Genomic DNA, 20,686 nt, shown 5'->3' with positions numbered 1-20,686 from the left:
TTTTTACATCATCCCGGAGCGACCAAAAGCAGAAGAGGGAGGGGGTGGGGTTTTGAGCTCAGCTTGGTGGCGGTGGTGGGGGCGGCCTGCGAAGGTGTCATGGCTGCTGCCGCTGAGCTTAGTCGCCCGAGCATCGGTGACAGGAGCCTGGAACAGAGCTGCAGCCCCAACCTCTCCCAAGAGGTGCTCTGTGAAATCTTTCGCTCCCTGCATACCCTGGCTGGACAAGTGAGTGATGGCCTGTGGGAGTGTGGGTATGGGAACCATCCGGCCCTTCTCCGCCTCTTTCCTCTAGCGGAGGCGGGGGCAGTGGAGGCCTAGCTGGGACCCCGGCCCCAGTAGCTGAGGCCCGAGTAGCTGAGGCCGGGGGGAGGAGCCCACGCTCGGCCGCCTGCGTTCGGAGTGACGATGGCCGCACAGACTTAGTTCAGGACCGGTTGCAGACTAGATTTCCTTGCAAATCTCCCCAGGAGTGAGTGAGGATAGTGTAAGTCAAAACCTGGCTCCAAGAGGAGGAGGCTTGGAGAGAATGAATGCGGAAAAGCTTCTTTGAGGGTTGGGAGGCGCCTGGCGCTTACGATCCCGTTTCCTCCAGTTCAGTCATTATCGAAATTCATAGGTTAGTACGGCCTCAGATTTCTGGAAAACTCTCTCTCCGCCTCTTTTGGGTAATTTGCTCTTATGAGTCACTTGATTTTGTTTATTTCTTTTTTCCTTTCGGCCGTTGTGTGCATCTTCTACCCTTCAAACGGGGAGGAAAATAAAATTAATCTAACATACCTCTAGCAAAAAGTTTGATGAGTTATTCATGGTGTATACTGTTGATCTCAGAACTCTTGTTTAACTATTAACTAGTTTAACTGGCTGTTAAGTCGCTTTTGCAAAAATGTGATAAAATTGAGTTTAAGTAAAAGTACTGCGTACACTATTCCAATCAAGTTACTGTTTCGTTTCATGATGTAAAATGCAAAGCAAATTTTAAATGAGAAACAACTTGAAAATAAATTTGTCTGCTTTTAAAAAGGAAATATTTTCTATCTCAGACGAAATATTTTCTAGCTATAGTTTGTTATGGGGCTGGTACTAGTGCATGTAGAAGGTACAGCAGGCATTTGTGTCTAAGATAATATTAACTTCCTTTATGAAAATAGAGCGTTTGTCTGATTTGTGAAAATTATTTTTAAAAGCCTTGGGTGGATGGGAAATAAATTTTTTAAAAATCCTGTTATGTTTATCATGACTTAACAAAGAGCATTACTTTAAGTTTAGTGTAATGAGATGATTACCAATAGAATCAGCTAAAAGTTGTAACTCAGTTGTTTGCCATGGACCTAAAAAAAATATTATTTTTAAAGACTTCAGTCTTAAGACCCGAAATTATAAATGGTTTAAAAGTTGGAGACCGTTTTGTGGCATGGACATTGGAACTTACAGTCTAATGTCAAGATGAAAAAGTTTATGCTCATGTCTAATTTACAGGTTTTTTTTTTTTTTAGTGATGAGATTTAAAAAAGAAATGTAAATAAATAATTTAAACATTCCTTTTGAAATATTTTGCATACTAAATTTTTAAGTCATTTAAATTTTTTAAACATTCGAATATTCTATACGTAGAAGTAAGATTTACTTGTCAACTGTCAAAAGTGTTTAGAGTAAATATTTGGCAAGTTTACTTGACACAGTGAAGGGACCATCTATAAGGTATAAAAAAGAGTGTCTCATCAATTAAATGCTAATGGTTTTGATAATATTCTTTATATCTTGAGATGTATTGTTTAAAGATAAGAACGGAAACCAGAGGAAATCACTGTTTCCTTTTGCAACAAGTTTTTAAAAATGTATGTTCTAATACACCTAAGTTTATTCTGTATAGTAAGTATCATTGTATTATTAGCTCTCTTTCATAGCAGATATAAAATTAAATGTTAAAAAGTATTTTCTATCCCGATTTCAAATGTACTGATGTTAACCTTTTTGCTTGCCTCTGGATGGATGGCCCATTTTACCAAGCTAAAGAATTATTTATTTTTAGCTTGGATTTTCATATTAATTTAATAAAATTTTTACTGAAAGTGCATATTTAAATGGTCCATATTATTGGCAGACTAATACATTTTTGAGTGAGTGATTTACAATTACAAGTTCTATAGGGTAAAAATGCATAGAATTCGTATTACTAGTAGGGAATTTGTTGAATGACTAGTTGGATGTATTGGGATAGTTTTAAAGTTAATCTGTGACATTATTGTATGGTTTTCTTAAAAGACCAAGTATCTTTACTGGCACTTGAAAGCTTACATGATTCTCCTGAGTTGAAGTGAGATTATGATCCAAACACAGATTTATTTTCCGTAAAGTACTGTTTTCTCTAGAAAATTTGATGCTTTGCTTTGCTTCTGGATTTGCCTGCTTTATTCCCAAACCATATTCATAAATTTGTGTAATCCACTATAGATCTCTTTGAGGATTGTAAAAGTATAATAATAGTTTACTTCCATACATAACATAAATTGTCTTTCAAAGGCTTTATAGTCATTAAATAACATAAATTAAGATTAATGTGGCAATCTTAATGTAAAACCATAGTTACTACAAACTAATCTTTGCCAGTGCAGCCAACACAAAACTCCCTTTTTCTTTACACTCGTCTAATATGGACTTTAAATGTTTCTGGTCTCATGTTCAAAGAGTGGTAAATTGCTGTCATATAGTATTTATTCAGTTTAGTGCCTTTTTTTTGGGTAACTTTGGATCTCTTTGGTTCTTTGTACAGTTATTCATTTTTTTCTTTTAATATAATCACAACTCATAAGATCTGTATTTGAACTAATGTAACACTTTGTTTTGTAGAAAACATGACTAATTTTTAATAAATGATTTCTAAAAAAATAATATAGTTGTTAACTTGATTGGACTACGCAGTATTTATCCTTATAGTATGTCATAAACACATGTCCCTAGAAAAGTTTATGGTGGTTCACTTTTATTCACTCGAAACACTAGAGATAGAGGGTTTCCTTCTAAAATTTTCATTGATTTTGACATTTTATATTCAGGTTCTTGATAGTTTATATGATTTTTATTAAAATAGGTCACATATAGCTATCTTCTGAGAGATTTTCATATAATGAGCCCTCACACTTGACTAGAAACTACTATTTAGCAAAAGATCTGGCTATTTCATCCAGTCTCTGGCCATTTATTTCACTATTGTGGAAAAATATTTGTTTGTTTTCCAATTTCAGATTTCCACAGCTAAATAATAGTTTAATAAACATGTTGCCACTTACCCCTAAACTTTATCATATGTATGATAATATTGATTTTTAAATTATTTTTAATTGACTAAAGTTGAAAACAATAAAATGTGATTCAGAAAACATCAAAGTAATGATCTATTTCAGTTATATATCAGTGTACATGTTAACAAAAAGAAATGTGTATATCACAACTTACATAAATGTGCCTGCCCCCACTGTTTAATGCTCTGAGCTAAAAGTAGGATTCTGAATAGAGCAAGCCTATCTTGGCCTCCATGAAAGGTTTTTAGATATTGAAGTATCAGAAAAGCCTCACCTTTTCATCTTTTGTGGGTGGTTTCATCTCTAAGATGGTCCCATTACACAGACCCAAGAATAGAATTAGAATGAGATGTCATTCTATTATTTTTTAATGAAAATTGCACCTTTCTTGGCCTTTTAAAATGGTAGCCAGGTAAACCATTTTAATATATCATTAAAAACGTGATAAGCTAAGTAGGCATGTTACTCTGTAGAAATCTTTTTTTTTTTTGGTGACAATCCCATATATACAGCTTAATCGTGTAATTTTTGTGATGTTGCTGGTTTGCTCCTTTGAAGCTTAACCTCAGAGACGATGTGGTGAAAATTACAATCGATTGGAACAAGCTCCAGAGCCTCTCGGCATTCCAGCCTGCTTTGCTCTTTAGTGCACTTGAGCAACACGTTTTATATTTACAGGTAAATTCTTGTTAAAAATGTTAACTTGGTACTGAGAATAGTTATTAATTATAGTTGAAATTATAAGCTGGAGTATTTGTCAGTTCTATCTTAACACTGTATTAATAGTATTAATAGTATTAATAAAAGATTACTTCAGCCAGATTGGATCCAAATCTGTCAATTTGCATAGAGATCAGGACAGTTATGAGAATACAGGCCGATGAGAGTATGAAGATTGAATGAATGCAATTCAATTCTCGACTTGCACTGAAAATTCAATACAGTTGCATCTATGGTGGGTTATAATTAAGCAATAAGACACGGCAGGTGTGTGTCATGCTATGATAATGATTCCATGCCTTGGGTGAGTTTGGAGGCTCATGGAGTGCTTTCAGTGGTTCAAGAAGTGGCATTATCCCAGCATGACACATCCTGGAGTGTCTATTGCAATTAAACAGTTTCAGCATAGTTTTTAAAAAGAAAGTAATTTCTGTGACATTAATGTCTCATCTTAGTAAGTAGCCAGTCACTATTTTATCTTTGTCTTAACAGTTTGAATAACTCATACTTTATATTAGAAGTTAACATTGAATTTTTATTAATAGTATTGCTATTTTTTAAGTATATTCAGTTCAATAACTGAACAGTATGACCTTCTTGTTTCCAATTGTCATGTCTAATTTATGTTAGTTTGCAGTTTATCTCTAATTGAAATATAAAATATGACGTGTCAAAAAAGTAACTGGAAGAACTGTTTGGATTGGTCACTTTATTCCTATTAAGATGTAAGGGTTTTCAGATGAGTATTTGGTATAGCAAGCAATGGAAGCAAAATAGTAGGTATGAAAAATAATTGAAACATTGACAAGTGTTGGTGTGTTTTGACTAATGGAGTAGATATTAATTTTTAGCCCTCTGTTCAGTGACTTTGGGAAATTTTAACTCTGTTTCATGTTAAAAGTGTAGTTATCACTAGTTTTAAAGGGCAGAAGCAATGAGCTATGGAACTCAATTGAGGCCTAATTGTGATGGGGAAATGGGTAATATAATTTATATTATACTGCAGGGTTTTTGCCCCTCTAGTATAGTGATAGGTATCTCTCTCTTTTCAGCTATGGATCTTGATAGGTTTTTTTTTTTCCTTATTCATTTTCTTTTTAAAATTTTGATTTCATAACCCAAGGAGATATCCTGCCATGTCAGGAAAAGCCTGAGTGTTCATTCAGCATAACACCTATATATTTCATGTCTATGCTCTCTCATTCACTTTGGCCAACTGCAGTTTCAAGTGGAGATTCTCCGGTGATATAGTGATAATGCAGGGCTTTGCTGAGTGAGAGCACTGGCTCTCATGTTAAGGAGGAAAAATACTAAGCCTTAGTGTTCTGAGGAGGCATTTGAATGACATGTTAATTAAGTGGCATTGGTGCCAGAGGCTAAGGCTTTGATTTGGAACAAAATAAAAGATGAGTGACAGAATGACTCCCTCAAAGAAAATTTAAAATTTCCTCAGGTTTTCTTTCTCTTGCTTTTTTTAAAAAAAAACCACACCAGATTTATAACAAAAGATAATGGTCACAGTAGCAGCGAACAGCAAACACGTGTGGGCCGATCTATGCATCCTGATATGCCAACTTTTTATATTTAGCTAATTGATAATAAATGTTGCATTTACTTAGCAGAAATTTATATAAATATGTTAAATGCGTAATCAATTTTGATCAGTTTGAACCCCAGCAGATGGAATTGTGTTCTTCTTAGCCTTTTTTAGCAAAACTTCAGCCTCTGATTAAAGAGGAGAACACAGCTGTTGTTGAAGACATAGGAAAAGCAGAAACAGGGAACAAGAATGAAGTAAATGCCAAATTTCCAGTTGGAGACCTACAAGAGGAAGAAAAGCACAAAGATTGTGATTTAGGAGATGTGAAAAAAACACAGATCCATTTTGATCCAGAAGTAGTTCAGATAAAGGCTGGAAAAGCAGAAGTAAGAAGTTTTTTTTGGGGGGGAGGGAGGGTTATTATTTTCAAAATATTATGTTTGAATTGTTTAAACATGCATTTAAACTTATTGTTTGTAGATTGACAGACGAATATCTGCATTTATTGAAAGAAAACAAGCTGAAATCAATGAAAACAACGTCAGGGAATTTTGCAATGTTATTGATTGTAATCAAGGTAACTACTGAAGAAGTTAATTTCATAGGATTTTAATAAGAGTTTTTACAGTTGCTCTGATCTTTCATTTGTTTTTTAAAATTAATAACATTAAGAACACAATTTATTTCACAGATTTATTTAGAAACTAAGGCAGCAGAATTTCCTGTTTAATAATAGACTGTATTGTAAAATGGTTTTCATTTTGGTTACACAGATATCAAATAAATGTTAACATAAAAGACTAATGTTTACCACAGGTGAAAAGATTGTTTTAAAGTTCTTTTAGGGAATGAAGTGTGGGGGTAAGGTTGTACGGTCTCACTAATAAAGGAATCTAAACTATATTAATTCCATGCCTGTAAATGTACTTATAAAATTATGGTGTTAATACATAAAGTGAACTTAGTAAAGTTAATACTCCTCAAGAGGGAGCAGTTTTCTCTCTACTTCTGGGCTATTTGAAATGTTTTATGTCATGATAAAACCAATTTGTCACGAAGGCTATGGTGCGTATGCTTTTCCCTTTCTCTCAGAGTGCATACATTTGCTGTTTTTCACTTGATTCTTCTTTCCTCCCCACTTGATGCTATAGTACATTTACAGATCTGCAGGTATGCTGCAGAATACAAACTATCGCAAAGCACTGGCATCAATCACTCGGGCATTATAGTAATAATCAGAACAAGTAGTTTTATAAAAATTATGGAGAAGAGTTCCTGGTTAGAATGAACTAATATCTCGTGGCTAATTTTTATGAATATAAAATTGTCAGATGAACTTATAATTGACTCTTATCACATTAGTACACTGATTATTTTAATAAAGAAATAATACAGGCTCAAGTTGGGTCCTAGTTATCCTCTTTTACCATTAACATTATATATGCATATCTCTAGATTTGGTATATTTTCCTATCAGCTTCTCAAAACAGGTGCAACAGCGGCAAATCTCAGGTACTACAATCCAGCTGCAAGCAGCCCATGAGAAAGGGTTTGTTGAGGGAGCAAGCACATGTGTCACTAATGTTATTCCTCTGCTCTCCCTGCTAACTCTATTATTATAAACCACCAGGGGATAGAAATTGACAAGAATTCAAATGCTCAGCAGGATTCCTTGGCCCCATTCAACTCCTTGGCGACTCAAAACAGTGCTAGCAAGAATTGCAGTGGAGAGTGACTAGCACTCACACATTCAGTGTCTTCACACCATGCTGAATGGGTCAGTTAATCTATATATTTGGAATAGAGCTCCAAAATGGATGATAGCTTCTTTTTTTAACCCTTTGCCCCATCAAATGGTAGAAAGGGAATGGAGAAGTGATGGCCCTTTAAACATATTTTGAGGTGTCTCAAAACAAAAAGAAAGAAAAAGAAAATGACTGTCTAGTATCTATATAAAAGATAAGTGAATTTGGTATTTTATTCACACAGTTCGATTTATCAGCAGAACTATTAAGGAAACTTAGGCTAAAAAAATGCAAATGTATTATTGTAATGTGTTAGTTCAATTTGATTTAAATTTGATTTAAATATAAACTGGATTTTTAAAAAATCAAATTCTATCAAGAAAAAGAATTTTCAGTATCTCTTTTACTATCCATTTTTTATTATAAGGGGAATTTTTCAGGAAATTTACTGCAATGCATGGTTTTACTTAATGTCATTTAAAATATTAATTTATAATATTTGAAATGTTTATTATGTTAACATCTTTCCAATATTCCCCTTTCATTTTTAATTTATTTGTTGATACCTAATTTGTAAGAAACTATGCTTTTCAGCTTAAAAAAATGGGAACAAATTTTCACAAGGTATCTTTCCTAAAATTGCATTTTTCAAAAGGGGCAGTCTAAAAAGAAATAGATGGCTTTTGTGATTAGGAATTTTTTTACATGAGCATTGGAAATCTAGGTAAAGTGGAAAAGTATGTGTTATACTTGAGGTTTCAAGGTCTTTTTTATGTAGAGTTCTGAAATAAATAGGTTTTAAATGTATAATCCTTTTTATTAGATGTTCACTAATTTGATCAGTAATATAAAAAATGCTGTATTTTTTTAAAAAGATGTTTCAGTAAAAGTAATGAGTTCTATCTCTATGATGAAATAAAGTGAATAATGTCTCTGACGTAGAATTGAAATATTCTCTATACTATATAAATTTTTTCTGCAAAGGCCCAGACCGTTTTTAACAATATTGGTTGGTATTCTTTAAAAATTATATTAAGTTTTGCCACTGAATGTTGACTTTTCTACTTATAAATCTGAAAATTAGATAAGATTAGATGTTATTAATTTTAGAGGGTAAAGATCACAAGTTTTATTCTATATGGGATGGTAATTTAATTACTATTACTTAAAATTATATTCTCATTATGAGTAACATGTTAACTCATATGAATTATTGGAAGTTTATCAAAATCTCATACATTTGAAGTTAAGAATATACTTATACTCATCTAAATTCTCCTTAGAAAATAGTTGTGCAAGAACTGATGCCGTTTTTACCCCTTACCCCGGATTTAAAAGTCATGTAAAAGGTAAGTATCCACTACATAATATCTTTATCACTGACAGAAGTTTATTCTAGATTGTAAACAAAATGGAATAGAAATCATTTTCCTATCTAAATTTTGTTTATTTTAAAATGAAACATCTTGCCTTTCTTCATACTTGTGTTTGTAGTTAGACGGTCTTTATGAAAATATATAAAGCACTGTTAAGGACAGAGAATTTCTGGTTTTAGAAAAAGTTTAATAGGCTCAAAAGTCTCTTAACTTAGTTTCTAGAGTTGTGAATACATATGGACCGCAGACTAGACCTGAAGGAATTCCAGGGTCCGCTCATAAAGCTAACAGCATGCTCCGAGATTGTGGTAATCAGGCCGTAGAAGAACGACTACAGAATATCGAGGCTCACTTGCGACTGCAGACAGGTAAGCTTGGCAGTGCCCCATAATGTACCTTTGCAAGTGGTTAAAGAAATTCCCATTCATGCCATCGCCCAATTGTCATTGAGCACCTGTCATGTACAAAACATTGTCCTGGTTGGTACAAAAGTGAAAAAATAGAGTCCCTGCTCTCAAGGAATTTATAGTTCATGTGTTTATGCTCTTCTTCCTTTTACACTTCTCACCAATTTGAGAGTGTTAGTTGAATGGGAACAGGTTCCAAATAGGTCCTGACTCTCTCAGTTTATTTAAGTCAGAGCTGAAAACTAATATAGTCTTTTTCCTGCCATCAGTTTCATAATGTAACCATGACCATCTCTCATTCTTATCACCCACTGTGCCAGGTAAAAGGTATTGATAAATGGGATCATAGTCCTCAAGGATCTTGCAGTAAGGATAAGCATATGTATAAATAAATGCCACAGGGGACGTGAACTAGCATTTACGGAATAACACTAAGTGTCAGTCACTCTGAAAGTATTATGCCTATGTCAGCTCCCTTAATATTTAATAATGCCCTTGTGAGGTGTTGGCGGTCTTATTGTTGTTATAGAAAGAAACTGAAGTTCAGATAGCTGAAGCAGCATGCCCAAGGTAGTAAGTGACAACTAGAAATAAACCTAAATCTTAACTACATTGCAAAACCTGAGTCTCCTTCCCCATTTAGTCATCAGATCCTGTTGATTCTGTCTTCAAAATATCTCTTAAATCTATCCCCTTCTGTCTACCTGCACAGCTCCTGCTCTAGTTTAAGTCACTGTTATCTGCCTTAGACTGATGGAAGGATGTTAACTAGTCACTTTGGCACTGGACTTCCCCCTGGAGACCAATTCTCTATCCTGCAGCTAAATTGCTGTTTCTAAAGCTCATATTTGAGCTTGCTACTCCCCAGCTGAAAATTCGTCAGTGGTTTTCTGTTGTCCTTATATGCATTCCAAACTTAGTACTTATTCATTCATTTCACGAATAGGTATTAAGTTCCTACTATAAGCCAGGTACTGTTCTAGGCACTGAGAATATATGTGAACAAAAATTCTACTACATAAATTATATGCCACACCAGGAGAGAAGGGCTGTGGATAAAAGCAGCTTGATCAAGAGAGGGGAAACGATATTGGGATGGGAAAGGTTGTAATATTAAATAGCATGACCTTCATCTATAGTTTCAGCCGCATCTCTGGGCTTCCCACACTTCCCACTCATTTTGCTGTCCTAGGGCCTTTTCCCAGGCTTTTTCTCCCGCCCATGGGTTCCCCTCCTGATCTCACACTGGTGTGGATTTCCCTTTTATATAGTCTCATCATAGCACCTGGTACTTCTTGCTCTCCTTTAGGTTTGTTTAATATCTGTCTCCCCTGCTAGATAGTAAGGTCTAGGAGAGCAAACTGCCATGTTCATTACTGTGTACCTAGTGCAGTACCTGGCACAAAACAGGTATTCTCGTGTTCATTGAAGGAACGATTGCTCATTTTCTTTTCAGACATGTGCAAAATACAGTTGGGGACACAAAGTTAGTGTTCAACTCTCTCAGGGGAGGTCAAGGGATGCTCTGGTGAATTGGAGCCCTTGAAGGGTTGGTAGGAATTTTTCAGTAGGCAGGAGCAAAGCATTCCAAAAAAAGGGAACAACGTCTGCAAAAAGCACAGAGTCACAAAATAAATATAGTTCAGGGAATTTCTGAGCCCATTCTAGCTGAAGTATTTGTTGGATGGAGGTAGAAGAAAATAAGAGAAGGAGTAAATCTTCCAGAGGAGACAGAGATTAGAATTAAAATTAATCCCCTCCCCCAGAACTAGATGAATTTAAAGTACAGCTGTATAAAAGGATTGACAGGTTTATTAACTCTAATACTGTGTTTCCCCGAAAATAAGACCTAGCCGGACCTTCAGCTCTAATGCGTCTTTTGGAGCAAAAAATAAGACCGGGTCTTATATAATGTGAGGTAAGGATTTCATGCTAATTATAAGACCCGGTCTTATTTTACTATAATATAAGACTGGGTCTTATATAGTATAAGACCCGTTCTTAAATTAATTTTTGCTCCAAAAGATGCATTAGAGCTGATGGTCTGGCTAAGTCTTATTTTTGGGGAAACATGGTAGTATCAAGTAGTTAATTTTGAAAAATATCTGTCAATGCCTGCTGTGTGCCACCACTGTTTTAGACACATGGGATACTGAGATGATGTGGTCCTAGTCCCTGGCTTCAAGGACTTTATGATCCATTTGGGAGAAGATGGATTGTTGATGGATTGTTAAAGGGGCTGTAGAGGAAGGGCATGGTGGGGGCACAGGGAGCCTCCATAGGAAGAGATTCAGGCCATGCTTTATTGACCCAGTGAAACTTGAATTTGCTCTTGAAAAATACAGTAGTGAAGCAGAGGACATTCTAGGTCAATGGAGAGCAAGAGCAAAGTCAAATGAATAACATTCATTTTACCTTATTCAAGAGCAAGAACAACCAGGATCCTGAGATAAAATCATTCTAAACTATTTCTAGTTTTTATATTTAACAGGTTAATACTTTTTATATGAAAATTTGTCATAGTCTTTAATTGCATAAATGATTGTCTTATCATATGTTCATTAAGTCAGTAAATACCGAGCACCTGTGTAGTCGATGAAGCGCTGCTTCCCAGGCTTGTGCAGTGCACAGGCTGTACAGCCAGACCCAGTGAATGAAACAGATTGTGCCCTTTGGAGCTTAGAGAAGAGAAATAGGCAATAAATAAAATATACAGGATGTCGGGTGGTAGTGATGCTTTGGAGAAAAATAAGAGCAAGAGGATGGAGAGTACCGGGTATCGGAAGGTGGTAGCACTGGTGTTTTTTAAAGCGTGGTTAGAAAAGGCCTTAAAGATAAGGTAACTTTTGAGCCAAGAACTGAAGTTGGTGAGAGCAGGCCTTGTGGATGTGGAGGTAGAGGGAATCAGCAGTTGTAAAACTGACGGTATTTGGCCTCGTTGAGTAACAGAAGAAAGGAACGAGTGGCTGGAATGATGTGAATGTGGAAAGAATGTCCGAATTGTGTAGGACCTTGTAGACAATGAGAAAGGCTTTGGGTTTGAATCTGAGTCTGCTGTGAAGGTATTGGAAGGTTGTGAGCAGAGAAGTGATGCCATCTGACTTACATTTTAAAAGGATCGCTGGCTGCTGTGTCGGGAATAGACTATGGGAGCAAGGCAGAAACGAGATGAGTTTGGAAGTTGAGATAATCCAGGGAGAGATGGTGATGGTCCGGGCCAGAATGCGCGCATTGGAGGTGCTAAGAAATGAAAGGATTGGGGATATGATCATAACCTTGACATTTGAGTAACCTTAATATCCCATCCCCTGCTCTAGAAAGTTTGTTAGCTAAGAAACATGGTAAAGTTCCTCTTTAATGTCCTAGGTTAAAAGAGAAAACATAACATATAAGGAGAAATATAAATTGAAAATGATATGACATACTGTAACCACCAAATTGAACTGCCAATTGTAACTGTATTTTTCTCCTAAGTAACTGTTAAAGTCTATCAGAAATACAAATTTTTCTATGCAGGAACTATTCAATATCTTGTGAAGTGAATTTAACTTACAACTCCTGACAATATAGGAAGCGTAAATGGGGCTTGGGGAGAGGTGTAGTATAATAATATGTCCCATAGTGTATAATATGAAAATGTGAGGTAAGGATTTCATTCTAATGTACTCTTATTCATTTATTTTTTTAAGTTTAAATATTACCCACTCCTTTGCATAAGTATCTTTTAATTGGTATTTTAAGAATAAAAATTGTAAGAATTATTCAGTAGTATCTCAGAATGTTTTTAATTTGTTCAGGTGGTCCAGTGCCAAGAGACATTTATCAGAGGATTAAAAAACTTGAGGATAAAATCCTTGAATTGGAAGGCATCTCTCCTGAGTATTTTCAATCTGTAGTAAGTATAAGTATCTTTTAAAAATAAGTAAATGTTATTTTAAGATTCTTCATCATATAACAATTTACTCTTTGATCTGCTATATGCGAAACAATAAGTCAGATGAATGCACATATGTAGGGGCTTACCTAGTTCTTTAAAAATTCTGATTCTGAATATTGTATTATAGACTTACAATTTTTTTAAAAGGGATACTTTTATTGTACATTACCCAGATTCTCAAACTTAAGCCATTTTCACGGCATAATAAGTCAGTCTGGATAGTGGTCCATCCTGTCACTGACCTTGCTGTCCTGTGAAACAGGCTTCTTCTGGGACCTTGCTGTCAGTTTTCCCTCTGTCTCTCTAATCCTCTCGCTCACTCCTCATACATACGTACTTTCCCTCAGTCTGTACACTTTTACATTTCTTCCCCCATACAAACAAACAAACAAACAAACACTTCAGTCTGCCACCCTGCCTTTTCCTTTACCTTAACCATCAGAATATTGGAAAGACTAGTCTATATTTATCTAATTACCCAACTCTAGCATTTATTTATTCACTCATTCATTCATTCTTAGCTCTTTTCCCAGGAGAATAAGAAACAATGTTGTGCTGATATGTATCTTCTTTGTCACATCAGCATGTTTTGGACAGGTGACCCTGAGTTCGTTGTGTTTGTTATTTTCCTCAGTCTTCTGGGGTGATTATACATAACACCTGCCTTTTCTGAGGTCTGTTTTCTTGTTTTTTGTGGGTTTTTTTTTTAAAGCAGAGCCATCTAAGGAATTAAAATAATGTAAAAGTGAACAAAAATTTAAGTTCACTAAATTTTTGGTGAAATTTTTTCTAAAACTCCTGTTTCTGGAAACTTATATAAAATAGCTCATATTAGCGTGGATCATTATAAGTCAGTGGTGAAAATAAAATTATTTTAGGTATAGCAGCAGTCTTTCTAACGTCTTAAATTGATATCAAAGTGTGAGGTACAGAAAAGAAAGAAGTATTTTCAGATGAAGGCAGGTCACATAATAAAAGTAAGCAGTGAATTCCTGAAGATCAGAAATTTAGAGGAAGAGTTTTAGTGATTTACTTCCTCAAATGTAAAATGGGGTTTACTAAGGTACTAAGGACTAAAGCAAGGATTAAATGAGAGAACACCAGTCCAGCAAAGCGCTTAGCACCCACCTAGTCCATGGTAAAAGCTCAGTAAATGTCAGCAATCATTTCGTTTCAGAAACCATCTATGAAGTAGCTGTGTAAATGTGGATAAGTCACACAGTTCCTTTAGCTTTCATTTGTCTTAATTTGAGAAATTTGTTGGTTGAACTAAAATTACAAAGGTCTTTCCACTTCTATGATTAATGTTTGAGTGTATCTTCCTAGAAAACTTCATAGAGGTGTTATGCCTTTTCACAATCTACCATAAGTTTTTCCCATTCAAGCTGCCTTCATTAAGTAATCCCTAGGCAGGTTATTTTCCTAATTCAATTTCATACCTTGTTAATATAATTCTTGTTCACAATAGAACTGATCTTACAGTAGAGTGTGTCATAGTGTTAGATGTCTCCAGTGAGACTTTGCCCCATCATTTATTTGTCTCTTGTCTCTGATTTATAGAAGCTTAACGTATACCTGTTATTAAACTTGGTTAACAAACGAACAAGCCCTTCAATCATTATCTTGTTTAGGGGATCTATTGTACACAGGATAGAATGTTTAGGGTTCAGTTAAAGAGGTAGAAGTAATCAGATTATAGAGGACCTTAAATGCTATCCCCAGGAGTTTAAAGTATCTAAAGTTTAAATGCTGTTGAAAGCATTTGAGCAATGAAGTGACTTGTGCAAGTGATATTTAGAAGATTGATCAGTACTGTCATGGGAAATGGATGAAAAGGGAGAGACTAAGAATAATGAAACTGTGATACTAGCTTAGATGTGAAGTGAGATCCTGAACTAAGGACATGTGCGTGAGGCTGGAAAAGATAAATGCAAGAGACAGTAGGAAAGAAATGTTTACGTATTGATAATCGATTGTATGTGGAACGAGAGATGCAGAGCAAGAGTGAGTCCAGTTTCTGGTTGGAAAAATGATAACTATCATTGATAAAAATAAGAAAATGTGGAGGGAGAGAGATTTGGGGGGAAATCTGAATTTGAAGTCATATACAGATAGAAATAGGAGGTAAGCTTTTCAAGATGGACAATTGGGAGAGTTTGTGTAGAGGAGATAGTTAAAACAGAGTGGGTAAGAACACTGAGACTGTCCCAAGGCCTGAGGTCTGAAACTGACTGACTACCTAACTGCAGGGGTAGGAAGCATTACAAACGTAAACAGGATGGGCCTGCATGTGTCAGGTTGCCATTCCTGTGATAAATCTAGTGCTTTTAAAAAATATTCTCAAATCTATTAAACGTATGTTTGAGTAGAAGGATCACTTATGGAGCAGTATTGGAAATGACATGTCCACATTAATAGTGAGCTGCAAGGAAGCGCAAAACACTGAAAAGGTTTAAACATTCAGATTGACTCTGCCTCAAGGCCTATGAATATATATGGCGCAGGCCCAGAGAGAAAGATTTCATACTCACGCTTCCATAATAGAATGAATGTGCCATCTTTAGGAGCCCGACTCCTCGCTTGGAATCGAACCAGCTCTAGGATTGTCCTCGCACGTGAGAGGAATTGAACACATTCTTGCAAAAGACATAGCACGTTATTCATGACTCTCACCACTCTCGTGCTGGGAGCACACGTGGCGATTGCATACTTCTACGTATCTGTCAACAGTGAACAGAAAAGACTACATATGTAGCACAGTCAAGCTTCCGAAGTTTAGAAAATAAGGAATAGTTGAGCCCGTTACATTTCTAAGGATTGAACTTTCATTAGAAATGGTTCTATATTCTGAAAAGATTTTAGTTGAAATGTGTTTAATCCAGAGTCACATAATGGATTCTAAACACAGAAACCTCTTACAATTGGGTAGAGATTGATTATTGTGGGTAACACTGAAACACAGAACATGAAAAGGAAAACATAATAGGAAAAAAAGATGTAAACTTATTTTGTTCATGAAACAAAACCGTATTATGTAAAGTTCTTTTCATTTATGAAACAGACATAAAACTAAAAATAGTTAACGTATGTAAAGCAGGAATTACAAGAAAGATTCATATTTGTTGCACTAATAGTTCTAAAGATCTTTACCTTGCACATTCAACATGGAAAGATTGGGTAGTAACGTTTTTAAGGGCACCGCTTAACAGGCCATTTAAAAGATACAGTCCTTATGTGTACTTCCAAAGAATTACTGATTTTAAATTATGACCCTTGAAAACAGTAAGTATAACATGTTTCACAAGTGTATTTCCACAGCACTTTGTTCATTTTATAGCATTTATCACTTATAATGGTATGTTTACACATCTAGTTTTCACACCATATTTTTTGATCCTCTGAAGGGCAGGAACTGTCTCGTTCATGTTTGAACACATAGAATGTAGTATTGCAAATGAAGGGATAGGACTTGGCTGATAGTTAATTATTGGACTTTTGAAGGCATGTTAACTTTGTTCCAAAGCACGGACTAGGGGGAGTCTTAACTCTGATCTGTAATGGCAACTAGTTTTAAAGGGAAGTATCGGGAGAGGAGAGTGCTGAAGGCTAAATCAGCTGCATGCCACAGCCATGCACAGTTGGCCGAAAATGTGAGGTGAGCAGCTGGATGCAGCTGGAAAATTAAATTGCAAACACATTTTGGAGGGCTTGGGAGGTCACAGTAACCAGTTTGCAATTCCAGTGTGCTTGGAGCACAATTAAGTTACTGAGAAAGAAACCTGTAATTTAGGTTCCTATCTGGTGGTGGTTATGAAGTGTGAGTTGGAGAGAGTGGAGTCAAGGAAAGTAGTTTAGGAAATACATCATTGTCCATACCAGGTAGAAATGAAGGTCTGAATCAGGCCAGTGGGACTAGAAGAGGAAGCTTTTAAGACACTGCACCTGTAAAATCAGTAGCCCTTTCCAGCAGGAGGCCTCTTACCACTGAATTTCCTTAGAGCATGGGTTTTCTGGACGTGTGTATGTTTAATCATCTTTTCATCAGGACATGAGTTTTATAAATGCACCTGCTAAGGTAAAATCATAGGAGAGAAGACACAATTTTAAAATTATCTGTCCATCTGTTTATTTAGTACACTGTGCTCTCAAATATTTTCTCTCCGGTACCAAAACTTGTTAAAATTTCCATGTTTTATAGTGAGATTTCCTTATGCCTCAAAAAGGAAATTTTAAAACTAGTCCAGTGTATCCACAATAGATGTGTAAGTGTTCTACTTGTGAGAGATTCTGCTCAGATCTCACATAAGCCCATAAAGACCATGTTTCGCTGTTTCTAAGTCGTTGAACCCCTGCTGTCCTTATTTTCCTCATTCTGGTACTTCTCACTTTAGTTTCATGATACAATAAGATCTGATTGCTCAATGACATGGAAGCCATCAATATTTTGTAGATTAAACTGTTTGGAAAAGAAGGGGAAGTGTATTTTCATTTGGTGTTTGAAAAGCCACCTCTTGGGGAAGGTGAGAGACTGAGCAGTGACCAAATTAAACGTTAAGCCCTTACCTGCCCTGGGGCCCCATCACAGGTACCCAGCTCAGTGTGGCAAAGGAAGGCGTATGTTTATTTATATAAGCAGTTTTCCCCCATAGTGAATAATTTCAACATTTGGATGATTTCCTGCTACTGATAAGAGGCATACCTCAATATTCTTCGAAATAGCTTTGACATAAAGGAAAATGGGAATTTTCACTTTCTCTTCTAAATGTCAGTCATCAGAAATGTTCATGAGAAAATTTTGACTCCTACGTTGACAGTTTCTTTGTCAAATGTACTAATACACTCATTTGCCTTTTGAAAGCTTGTGGTTCTGTGAAACAAAGAACAAAATCTAGAAAGAATTCACTAGGTCAAGGTTTAAAAGGTTCAGCAGCGTGTCAGTGAGAATGTTGTCAGCTTCACATAGTGGGAATTTAAACTCAATGTGGCTTAAATAGTACAGAATTATCTTATAAAAGAGGACGTTCAGTGGAAGTGCAGCCGTCAAGGTTAATTGATTCATCAGCTAAATCATGATTGTCATAAAGAATCGGGCTCTTTCCCCTCTCGGCTCTGCTTGGTGTTGGCTTTTTCCTCAGGCAGATGGCAGGACGCCGGTAGTGCTTTCAGGTGTCCTATCCAGATACAGCAGAGGCGGGAGGAACTGCCTCCTTGGAGGGTTTTCTCTTAGGAGTGAGGAAGTGTTTTCAGCAGCTCCGCCCCTAACTTCCAGCAGATCTCGCCTTACTCATTGACCAGAACTGGGTCCATGCCCTTTCCAGTCACTGATAAGACCAGTGGGGTGGGCGCTGCATTCCCGAGGGACATAGTGGAGCAGTACATAGGTGTTTGTACAACCAGTGTCCGGTGTAGTCAGGCAAGGGTGTGTATGTGTGTGTTTTCACCCTTGGCCTGCTGTTCCAAATGCTGTTTTCGTTTGTTCTGTATCCTGGGATGGAAAGATTATAAAAAAAGAAACTAAGAAAATCCCCAGAGCACCTCTTTCCACAAACACTCAGCCTCTTTAGAAGCTGAGACTTAATGGGCAGGTGTGTATAGCGAGGGACCAGCATGTTGCTGTGATGTTACTACACTGTTAATCTCGTCGGCGGAGGGTAACTTCCAAAATACTAGAAGGTGCACGTTGGTTTCCGACAGTGCTCGGTGCGTTTGTGGGCTTTGTTTCTGCCAGGGTTCTTTATATTGTGTTCAGTATTCTATAAAGGAAAATTGTTTACATTTGCTAAGCATTGATTACTTAACTTTTTTTTTTTTTTTACTTTTAATCTAGAACTTTTCTGGAAAGAGAAGAAAAGTTCAACTGCCTCAAGTAAGTTACTGTATTTTCATTTTAGCTTCTGAAATAATTTGATCAGTTGTATATCTTAATAAAAGTTTCTCCTGTCGTGATTTTTTAGGTCATTCCCTGGGATTTAGGACTAAAAAAAGGGCAGCATAAATGAAATGTACTTGAATTAGAGAAATAATTTTATATCAGGGGCATGGGATGACTCAGATGGGCCTAATAAATATAAAAGTCTGTATTCAAAGTTAATAGTAGAAGGATATATCAGTTACAACATGCTGAAAAATAATAAATGCCTAAGTAATTTAAATCTCACCCCTCCCCCTTTTGCAGACACCACTAAGTAGCAGAGTCTAAGTCAGAAGCGACCGTTTGGCAAAGGCTGACTCAGCCCACTCTTATCCCCGGTCCTACTACCTTAGTTAGTTGGATCATAATTAATAAGGCTTTGCCTGCCTTCAGTGGTGGTAATATAAACTTCAAGTTGGGAAGAACTTTAAAAATATTTTGGTTTGTCTGTGTTTTTAAGAGTAGCATGTTACTTATTTTTTTATTGTAAATTTTTGAGAGTATCCATTGTTTCCAGGAAAGGTAGTTGGTTGCAGTTGATACAACAAAGGAGAATGTCCAGGTATTTTAAGCACTTAAGCCAATCCTAAAGTTTAATTTTTTTTTCAAGCTATCAATTATGAGAATAGTCAGTTTTTAAAAAAAATTTTTTACCATCCTTTCAAAGTATAAAAGTTCCAGGAGAGCTTAGTCATTAGGAAAGAGAAAGAAAGACATATTTAAACCTTGCTATTTTATACCTTTAAATTTATGATATAGTCAACATACATAGTTCAGTTTTTAAATTATTTGCATGAGGAAAAAAGACATTTACCATGCTTTTGGATATTTTAAATATTTATAGTTCATTTAGCACTTTATCTATATTAAGATACTTCAGAATCTCATTCGGCAATTTGCGTATTGTTTGCTTATTGTTCTTATTGTTTACAGCAGAACTATTCACTAGCTGAACTTGATGAGAAAATCAGTGCTCTCAAGCAAGCCCTGCTCCGAAAATCAAGAGAAGCAGAATCCATGGCAACTCACCACCTCCCATGAAAAACTCCTCTCATCCTTGTCATTTTCCGTTTTGTACATACATGTGTGTAACTTACGCTGCAGTTAATTACACAGATATATATTTATCAACGTAGACTTCCCTCTGAGGTCAAGGTTTATTTTCACGTGAGTCTAGCTGGCAGCAAGTAATCTTCAGATATTCATTCCAGTGAATTTTGAAATAGTTAATGCATTGAAAATAGCATTGTCATAATTTATTTCCTTCTGTTTTAAAGGAGGTGTTTTGGAAATTAAAAAACTTGAAAGTACATCTTTGTGTGTATGTGTGTACCACAGAAGGAAGATTTGTTTTGAGTAATGATATTTAAAAGGACTTTATATTTGTAGCAACGATGTTAACCCGTTTATTAGTTTAAGTCAGTCCTTTGTACATAATAGGCATTCAACAAAAATTTATTGACTGAAACGAATTTGAGATGAATGCATACACTTTTTTTCAAATGTCAATTTTAATGTAAATAAACAGATTCCACCTTTATAACCTTATTGACTGTGTGACCTTGAGCAAGTTACTTATGAATCTCTCTTTGCCTTAATTTCCTTATCTGTAAAATGGGAATGATAATAATAGAACCTACGGTTGTCATGAAGAATAGGTGAGATCATGGCTTTTGGAAGTGGCCCAATGGAAGTGCTCAGTAAATGTTAGCTATTATTGTATAAAGTCCAGTCTGTCTTTGGAAAGT

The 20,686-nt window shown here is 35.8% G+C and overlaps 1 protein-coding gene across 3 annotated transcripts; it reads left to right on the top strand.

Annotated features, from left to right (window-relative positions):
* The first annotated feature begins 33 nt into the window (after positions 1-33).
* MBIP (MAP3K12 binding inhibitory protein 1) lies at positions 34-20,486 on the top strand. 3 transcript variants are annotated; one of them, XM_019749160.2, is made up of 9 exons: positions 36-228; positions 3,861-3,980; positions 5,724-5,948; positions 6,043-6,139; positions 8,591-8,656; positions 8,899-9,051; positions 12,888-12,985; positions 18,855-18,893; positions 19,875-20,486. In XM_019749160.2, the coding sequence occupies exons 1-9, from the start codon at positions 100-102 to the stop codon at positions 19,977-19,979; spliced, it is 1,032 nt and encodes a 343-aa protein (XP_019604719.2). In that variant the 5' UTR covers positions 36-99; the 3' UTR covers positions 19,980-20,486. The 3 variants fall into 3 exon arrangements, with proteins under 3 accessions (XP_074184257.1, XP_019604719.2, XP_019604718.2); XM_019749159.2 differs by having other exon boundaries at positions 19,872-20,486; XM_074328156.1 differs by lacking the exon at positions 8,591-8,656 and having other exon boundaries at positions 34-228; positions 19,872-20,486.
* Positions 20,487-20,686: the final 200 nt, after the last annotated feature.

This window comes from Rhinolophus sinicus, linkage group LG03 (assembly GCF_036562045.2).
Source record: "Rhinolophus sinicus isolate RSC01 linkage group LG03, ASM3656204v1, whole genome shotgun sequence".
NCBI lineage: Eukaryota > Metazoa > Chordata > Mammalia > Chiroptera > Rhinolophidae > Rhinolophus > Rhinolophus sinicus.
The sequence above is the reverse complement of the archived record's forward strand: the minus strand, read 5'-3'. Positions and strand labels throughout refer to the sequence as shown.

Coding starts and splice junctions, on each gene's coding strand:
- MBIP (XM_019749159.2), top strand. CDS start 100: ATGGCTGCTGCCGCTGAGCTTAGTCGCCCGAGCATCGGTGACAGGAGC. Junction 229..3,860: donor TGCATACCCTGGCTGGACAA/GTGAGTGATGGC, acceptor GCTCCTTTGAAG/CTTAACCTCAGAGACGATGT. Junction 3,981..5,723: donor AACACGTTTTATATTTACAG/GTAAATTCTTGT, acceptor TGTTCTTCTTAG/CCTTTTTTAGCAAAACTTCA.